General features: G+C 48.6%; 1 protein-coding gene across 1 annotated transcript in view; it reads right to left on the bottom strand.

The window, feature by feature from the left end:
* ephb4b (eph receptor B4b) overlaps nucleotides 1-10000 on the bottom strand; it is a 32493-nt gene that overhangs the window by 2790 nt on the left and 19703 nt on the right. The window contains exons 10-15 of the mRNA XM_058762854.1: nucleotides 9156-9217; nucleotides 7977-8090; nucleotides 7557-7804; nucleotides 4724-4939; nucleotides 3823-3972; nucleotides 3546-3739 (exon numbers count right to left, since the gene is read on the bottom strand). Of these exons, the coding sequence (XP_058618837.1) occupies nucleotides 3546-3739; nucleotides 3823-3972; nucleotides 4724-4939; nucleotides 7557-7804; nucleotides 7977-8090; nucleotides 9156-9217 (984 nt within the window). The remainder of the gene's footprint in view (nucleotides 1-3545; nucleotides 3740-3822; nucleotides 3973-4723; nucleotides 4940-7556; nucleotides 7805-7976; nucleotides 8091-9155; nucleotides 9218-10000) is intronic.

The following is a 10000-nucleotide window of genomic DNA, read 5'->3' as shown; positions in this document are numbered from 1 at the left end:
GCATGGGATGCTGGTTTGAGCTGATTTAAGCTGGTCATGTGCTGGTCCGACCAGCTCAAGACCAGCTCAAGACCAGCACATGACCAGCACATGACCAGCTCAAGACCAGCTCAAGACCAGCACATGACCAGCTCAAGACCAGCACATGACCAGCTCAAGACCAGCACATGACCAGCTCAAGACCAGCTCAAGACCAACTCATGACCAGCACATGACCAGCACATGACCAGCACATGACCAGCTCAAGACCAGCACATGACCAGCACATGACCAGCTCAAGACCAGCACATGACCAGCACATGACCAGCACATGACCAGCTCAAGACCAGCACATGACCAGCTCAAGACCAGCACATGACCAGCTCAAGACCAGCTCAAGACCAACTCATGACCAGCTCAAGACCAGCACATGACCAGCACATGACCAGCTCATGACCAGCACATGACCAGCACATGACCAGCTCAAGACCAGCACATGACCAGCTCAAGACCAGCACATGACCAGCTCAAGACCAACTCATGACCAGCTCAAGACCAACTCATGACCAGCACATGACCAGCTCAAGACCAGCACATGACCAGCACATGACCAGCTCATGACCAGCACATGACCAGCTCAAGACCAACTCATGGCCAGCACATGACCAGCTCAAGACCAACTCATGGCCAGCACATGACCAGCACATGACCAGCACATGACCAGCTCATGACCAGCACATGACCAGCTCATGACCAGCACATGACCAGCACATGACCAGCTCAAGACCAACTCATGGCCAGCACATGACCAGCACATGACCAGCACATGACCAGCACATGACCAGCTCATGACCAGCACATGACCAGCACATGACCAGCTCAAGACCAGCTCAAGACCAGCACATGACCAGCATGACCAGCACATGACCAGCACATGACCAGCTCATGACCAGCACATGACCAGCTCATGACCAGCACATGACCAGCATGACCAGCACATGACCAGCTCAAGACCAACTCATGGCCAGCACATGACCAGCACATGACCAGCACATGACCAGCTCATGACCAGCACATGACCAGCTCAAGACCAGCACATGACCAGCTCAAGACCAGCTCAAGACCAACTCATGACCAGCACATGACCAGCTCAAGACCAGCACATGACCAGCACATGACCAGCTCATGACCAGCACATGACCAGCTCAAGACCAACTCATGGCCAGCACATGACCAGCTCAAGACCAACTCATGGCCAGCACATGACCAGCACATGACCAGCACATGACCAGCTCATGACCAGCACATGACCAGCTCATGACCAGCACATGACCAGCACATGACCAGCTCAAGACCAACTCATGGCCAGCACATGACCAGCACATGACCAGCACATGACCAGCACATGACCAGCTCATGACCAGCACATGACCAGCTCAAGACCAGCACATGACCAGCTCAAGACCAACTCATGGCCAGCACATGACCAGCACATGACCAGCATGACCAGCACATGACCAGCTCATGACCAGCACATGACCAGCTCATGACCAGCACATGACCAGCACATGACCAGCTCAAGACCAACTCATGGCCAGCACATGACCAGCACATGACCAGCTCAAGCCAGCATCCCAGCTTCAAAACATACCTAACCTGCATATGCTGTTTTTTTAACAACACTGGTAATAAAACAATATATTTGAATGATTTCTGAAGGATCATATGACTCTGAAAACTGGAGTAACAGCTGATAAAAATTCGGATTTGCATCACTGAATTAAATTAAATTATATTTTAAAGTTTAATTATGTATTATAAATGTATATAACCTCTGACACGGAGAAGAGTGAAAACTCCTCACATGACCGCTACAGAACATCTGAACATAATGAAACAAATGCACTTCTTCCATCGGCCACAGCCATATCACCCTGCAGCCCAAGACCGGTTGCTCATGGAAGCTAAGCAGGGCTTGAGCTGGTCAGTAGCTGGATGGGAGACTCCTGGGAAAACTAGGTTGCTGCTGGAAGAGGTGTTAGTGAGGCCAGCAGGGGGCGCTCACCCTGTGGTCTGTGTGGGTCCTAATACCCCAGTATAGTGACGGGGACACTATACTGCCAAAAAGCACCGTCTTTCAGATGAGACGTTAAACCGAGGTCCTGACTCTCTGTGGTCACTAAAAATCCCAGGACACTCATCGTAAAAGAGTAGGGGTGTAACCCCGGTGTCCTGGCCAGATTCCCTCCACTGGCCCTTGTCAATCATGGCCTCCTAATAAACCCCATCCACTTGATTGGCTCTATCTCTCTCTCCTCTCCACCTGTAGCTGGTGTGTGGTGAGCGCACTGGCGCCGTTGTCCTGTGGCTGCCGTCGCATCATCCAAGTGGATGCTGCACACTGGTGGTGGTTGAGGAGAGAACCCCCCATGATTGTAAAGCGCTTTGGGTGTATTGCAATAGACCACGTCTTCAGCACTCTTGATGAACCGCTTCAGACGACTCAGCGCGTGCGGCAGGGAACTGAACGAATCATTCAAACTGATTCACGAACCGATTCACTGGTCTGCCAACTGGTCTGATCAAGCCTTCGAACAGAATCGACTCAAAAGAATGAATCATTCGTGAACGGGCATCGCTCATTGCCCAGAGAAAAAGTAGATGGCGCGCTTGGAATAAATTGAAGGATAAAGATAAAGTAACGAGAGGAGCGTCGCCCACAGTAACGAAGTAAAAGTACTGTTTTTTCATTAAAAATGTACTTAAGAGTAAAAGTACCCATCTTTAAATATACTCTAAAAGTATTAGTTACCCAAAAAATTAACTCAAGTAAATGTAACGAAGTAAATGTAACTCGTTACTACCCACCTCTGCACACACACACACACACACACACAGACTCACACACACACACACACACACACACACACACACACACACACACACACACACACAGACACAGACTCACACACACACACACACACACACACACACACACACACACTCATACACACACACACACACACACACACACACACACTCATACACACACACACACACACACACTCACACACACACACACACACACACACACACACACACAGACACAGACACAGACTCACACTCATACACACACACACACACACACACACACTCATACACACACACACACACACACACACAGACAGACTCACACACACACACACACACACACTCACACACACACACACACACACAGACTCACTCACACACAGACACAGACTCACACTCATACACACACACACACTCATACACACACACACACACACACACACACACACAGACAGACTCACACACACACACACACACACACACACACACACACACACACACACACACACACACACACACACACACACACACACACACACACACACACAGACACAGACTCACACTCATACACACACACACACACACACACACACACACACACACACACACACACAGACAGACTCACACACACACACACACACACACACACACTCACACACACACACACACACACACACACACACACACACACTCACACGTCTGAGATGCGTCCGGTGATCTTGAGCGAGGCTGGGTTGCGTATCAGTCGGTCGAGGGCAGAGACGATGGCACAGAATCGCGGGCGAGACGATCTCTCCTTCTGCCAGCAGTCCAGCATCAGCTGGTGCAGAGACGCAGGGCATTCTGGGGGAGGAGGCAGGCGGTAGTCCTGCTCGATGGCGTTGATCACCTGCACACAAACACACATCATCATCATCACTCGGCTCAGAACACACTCGTCCGTCAGATCACACGCTCTGCAGCCTCACTCACGTCCTGGTTGCTCATGTCCCAGTAGGGTCTCTCTCCGAACGACATCACCTCCCACATCACGATGCCGTAGCTCCAGACGTCTGACGCCGAGGTGAACTTACGGAAGGCGATGGCTTCAGGAGCCGTCCAGCGGATCGGGATCTTCCCGCCCTGAGACACACACAGATTCAAAGCTCAACGTCACTGACACTCACACACGTCACCAACATCATCAACAACACAACACCACCGTGCTCTGCTGTGAGAACAGTCTTACTTTACACGTCGTTATTTGATATTCTGTGTGTCTACATGAAAACTAAAACACTCTTTATTTCATTTGTATTGTTGCACTGTTGTTTGTAAATTTGCTTCTTTGTTCTTATTTTTAATAACAAAAATACTAAATAAAGTAACTATCATGTTTAAGAGTTTTGTGTCAGAATTTGGTAAGACAAAAAATTATAAAATGAATGCTGATTTCTGCATTTTGTTGTTTTTCTGTCATGTATGAATATTGGATGTCTATTGTTATATATAATATGGTAAAAATGATAATATAGCATATCACAAAAACGCATTATTCTAGTTATGAAGAACAAGGCAAAGTTTCTGTAAAATCCTGTAACTTATCACCACAAAGTCAAACAATTTGACCATAAAAAAAGTGACAAGAAATTTGCAATTGCAACAAAAAAAAAAAATTCAAACTTTCTGTAAAATTCTGGAAATTATTGCATTTTGATCACAAAACAAAAAATCCCATCTAATTCTGAAAAATATTGCAAATTTTAAGCTCTGGAAACTACCATAACAAAATCAGACATTTTGATCACAAAAAAGTACTGAAATGTTGGTGTGACCGTGCATGTGTGTGTGTTGCAGGGTTTGGTGGATGTGTGTGACAGCAGCAGATCCTCACCAGTGAGCTGGTGTATGTGGGGTCAGACGAGTTCTCCGTCAGGAATCTGGACAGGCCAAAGTCAGACACCTTACACACCAGGTTACTGTTGACCAAGATGTTTCGCGCCGCCAGATCCCGGTGAACATAACTCATCTCTGAGAGGTACTTCATACCGGACGCAATTCCACGCAGCATCCCCACCAGCTGGATGGGCGTGAACTGACCGTCGTTCAGCTGCAGACAGACAGAGAGACAGGTGAGAGAGGGCGACGCATCTGACCCAACATCAGACAGACAGAGAGACGGGTGAGAGCGGGCGACACATCTGACCCAACATCAGACAGACAGAGAGAGACGGGTGAGAGCGGGCGACACATCTGACCCAACATCAGACAGACAGACAGAGAGAGAGACGGGTGAGAGCGGGCGACACATCTGACCCAACATCAGACAGACAGAGAGACGGGTGAGAGCGGGCGACACATCTGACCCGACATCAGACAGACAGACAGAGAGAGAGAGCGGGTGAGGCGGGCGACACATCTGACCCAACATCAGACAGACAGACAGAGAGGCGGGTGAGGCGGGCGACATCTGACCCAACATCAGACAGACAGACAGAGAGAGAGACGGGTGAGAGCGGGCGACACATCTGACCCAACATCAGACAGACAGAGAGACGGGTGAGAGCGGGCGACACATCTGACCCAACACCAGACAGACAGAGAGACGGGTGAGGGCGGGCGACACATCTGACCCAACATCAGACAGACAGACAGACAGAGAGATGGGTTAAGGGGGCGACACATCTGACCCAACATCAGACAGACAGACAGAGACGGGTGAGGGCGGGCGACACATCTGACCCAACATCAGACAGACAGAGAGACAGGTGAAAGCGGGCGACACATCTGACCCGACATCAGACAGACAGAGAGACAGGTGAAAGCGGGCGACACATCTGACCCGACATCAGACAGACAGAGAGACGGGTGAGCGGGCGACACATCTGACCCGACATCAGACAGACAGACAGAGAGACGGGTGAGGCGGGCGACACATCTGACCCGACATCAGACAGACAGAGAGACGGGTGAGGGCGGGCGACACATCTGACCCGACATCAGACAGACGGACAGAGAGAGACAGGTGAGAACGGGTGACACATCTGACCCGACATCAGACAGACAGAGAGACAGGTGAAAGCGGGCGACACATCTGACCCAACATCAGACAGACAGAGAGACAGGTGAAAGCGGGCGACACATCTGACCCAACATCAGACAGACAGAGAGACAGGTGAAAACGGGCGACACATCTGACCCGACATCAGACAGACGGACAGACAGACAGAGAGACAGGTGAAAGTGGGCGACACATCTGACCCGACATCAGACAGACGGATAGACAGGTGAAAGCGGGCGACACATCTGACCCAACATCAGACAGACAGAGAGAGACTGGTGAGAGTGGGTGACACATCTGACCCAACATCAGACAGAGAGACAGGTGAAAGCGGGGCGACACATCTGACCCGACATCAGACAGACAGGTGAAAGCGGGCGACACATCAGACCCGACATCAGACAGACAGAGACAGGTGAAAGCGGGCGACACATCTGACCCGACATCAGACAGACAGAGAGACAGGTGAAAGCAGGCAACGCATCAGACCCGACATCAGACAGACAGAGAGAGACTGGTGAGAGCGGGTGACACATCTGACCCGACATCAGACAGACAGAGAGAGACTGGTGAGAGCGGGCAACACATCTGACCCGACATCAGACAGACAGAGAGAGACTGGTGAGAGCGGGCGACACATCTGACCCGACATCAGACAGACAGAGAGAGACTGGTGAGAGCGGGTGACACATCTGACCCAACATCAGACAGACAGAGAGACAGGTGAAAGCGGGCGACGCATCAGACCCGACATCAGACAGACAGAGAGAGACTGGTGAGAGCGGGTGACACATCTGACCCAACATCAGACAGACAGAGAGACAGGTGAAAGCGGGGCAACACATCTGACCCGACATCAGACAGACAGGTGAAAGCGGGCGACACATCAGACCCGACATCAGACAGACAGAGAGACAGGTGAAAGCGGGCGACACATCTGACCCGACATCAGACAGACAGAGAGACAGGTGAAAGCGGGCAACGCATCAGACCCGACATCAGACAGACAGAGAGAGACTGGTGAGAGCGGGCGACACATCTGACCCGACATCAGACAGACAGATGGATAGACAGGTGAGAGCGGGCGACACATCTGACCCGACATCAGACAGACAGATGGATAGACAGGTGAGAGCGGGCGACACATCTGACCCGACATCAGACAGACGGATAGACAGGTGAGAGCGGGCGACACATCTGACCCGACATCAGACAGAGAGAGACAGGTGAGGGCGGGCGACACATCTGACCCGACATCAGACAGACAGACGGACGGATAGACAGGTGAAAGCGGGTGACACATCTGACCCGACATCAGACAGACAGAGAGACGGGTGAGGGCGGCCGACACATCTGACCCGACATCAGACAGACAGACGGACGGATAGACAGGTGAAAGCGGGCGACACATCTGACCCAACATCAGACAGACAGACGGATAGACAGGTGAGAGCGGGCGACACATCTGACCCGACATCAGACAGACAGACGGATAGACAGGTGAGAGCGGGCGACACATCTGATCCGACATCAGACAGACAGACGGATAGACAGGTGAGAGCGGGCGACACATCTGATCCGACATCAGACAGACAGACGGATAGACAGGTGAGAGCGGGCGACACATCTGACCCGACATCAGACAGACAGAGAGACAGGTACTGACCCGCAGGAAGGAGTCCAGTGCGCCGTTCTCCATGTACTCGGTCAGAATCATCACAGGACAGGAAGCTGTGATCACTCCCTCCAGGTGAATGATGTTAGGATGCTGGAACTGACCCATGATTGACGCCTCAGACAGGAAGTCCCGCCTCTGCTTGTCTGTGTAGCCGCCCTTCAGGGTCTTAATGGCCACGTAGTTCTCTTTCTTCCCGGGAACCTTGAGCCGGCCGCGACACACCTCACCGAACTCACCTGCACACACACACACATCAAATATGAAGACTATCAGATTCACACACACACAATGGCGTAACGTGAGCCGTGCTTTCATCAGGTGTGTGTGTGTCCCATATTACTGCTGTTCACGCAGAAACACGAGCCCTGCGCCACACCTGCGCTCAACAATCACACACACGGTTCTCACCGGCACCGATCACCTCCTCGATCTTCACAAACGACACGTCGATCTCTTTAGCGAACTCCCTCACCGCCTCGTTCGGATCCTCGTATGTGAACGGATCGATGTACACTTTAATCCCTGTGAGAAACACACACACAATTAAACCACAACCACAACAAAACATCTCAACAATGTCTGAAACCGCATGACCAGCTTTTCTCAGGGTTATTTGTCTGTTTATGATGAATTGCTTGTTGTGTTCCTCATTTGTTAAGTTGCTTTGGATAAAAAGCCTGATTAATGAATAAACAAACGCAAAACATTTTTGTTACTTAAAAACTTATTTCAGCTAGTTGCCAAGGAAACATTTCTCATTTTCATTTAGTTTAACTTGATGTATTAAATAATTAAAACTTAAATAAAAATGAATAACTATTCAAATATAGAAAAAAATATAGAAATATAGAAAAAAAGTGTTTAGTCAATTTACAGTGTTTCCCCTATGTTTATGGCTTTTGGGGGGGGGCTGGAGTTCCGTTGGGGGGCGGGCCGCCCCCCTAAAATAATGGTAGGGGAAAAACTGATTTGTCAATCATAAATAATATTTCATCATAAAATTTAATTATTTACCTTATTTGTCAATTGAAAATAATATGCAAACTATTTATTTTATTTATTATTTTTATTATAAGTATATATTATTGACTTTATTTCTCAATTATAAATAATATTTAATTATGTAAAAGTATTTTATATTATTTCACATATTTGTTTTTATAAATAAATATTATTTACTTTCTTTCTCAATCATATTTCGCAACACATATGTTCGGATCTTACAGTAGATGGATTTCAGGAGTTTTTCCCTCCCTGATTAAACTCTTAAAAATGACTTTTGTTAATGTAACCTTATGTTATCAGGCGAGTTTACTAACATTAATTCATATTTTTGAGTTTAGTCAAAATAATAATACAAACATGTAAACGTCGCCACATGAAGCACATTTTCTGTTGCTGACGAGTCTCGACCCACAGCGATGCATCAGACCGCTGCCTGGCAACAGTAAACAACTAAACTCATGTTAACTCTAACAACACGTTCTGTGGCGGCGTCACTCTCACACGTAAACAACATAACTCAGCGGTGAGCGCTGACAGATTTACCGCCGGAGAACACATTCCTGATCAGAAGACGTCACTCACCCTGACCCATCAGGAACTGGCCGCTCTTATCCGGGTCCGGATCCCGCGTGCGGCTGGAGCGCCTGAGACACACACACACACACACACACACACACACACACACGTTTAGACGGACAGACTGACTCTGTGTTTATGTGTGGTTGGATTACACAGGCTGTGTGTTTGTTTGACAGAATTCCTCTCTCATGACTCGTCTGAGTTTCTGTCTGTTGTGTGAGAGACCCTGCAGCTGCTCACTCTCTCTTTACGAGCCTCACACACACGCACACTCCTGTCACATGACCTCGAGCGTCTGCATGTGTGTGTATCAGATGTAGTTTGATAGCGCTGTGTTGTTAGCAGCAGTGATATCATCAGAAAACTGTCTGAGCAAACGATACTGTCTGTACAAATGACACACACCTGCCCGTTCGGAGGGGAAAATAACTGACAAATACAGTAAATAATATTTATTTATTTAAAAATTTGTGTTCTTTTATAATTTCCTTTATTTGAATACATAAATATTATTTACTTTATTTGTCAACTAGTTTTACCTTTGACAAAAGAAAAAAGAACATTTTGAAAAACTACATATATGTACTACATGTGTGTGTGTGTGTGTGTGTGTGTGTGTGTGTGTGTGTGTGTGTGTGTAGGGAACAGGATGTGTCCACCCAGTGCTGTCTCCATACAGACTCTTACTGGAACAATGAATCTGACCCCAGGAGCACACACACAGACACACACAGACACAGACACACACAGACACAGACACACACACACACACACACACACACACACAAACACAAACACAAACACAAACACAAACACAAACACAAACACACACACACACACACACACAT

This window comes from Onychostoma macrolepis, chromosome 23 (genome assembly GCF_012432095.1).
Source record: "Onychostoma macrolepis isolate SWU-2019 chromosome 23, ASM1243209v1, whole genome shotgun sequence".
NCBI classification, from domain to species: domain Eukaryota; kingdom Metazoa; phylum Chordata; class Actinopteri; order Cypriniformes; family Cyprinidae; genus Onychostoma; species Onychostoma macrolepis.
This window is presented reverse-complemented; position numbering and strand designations above follow the sequence as displayed.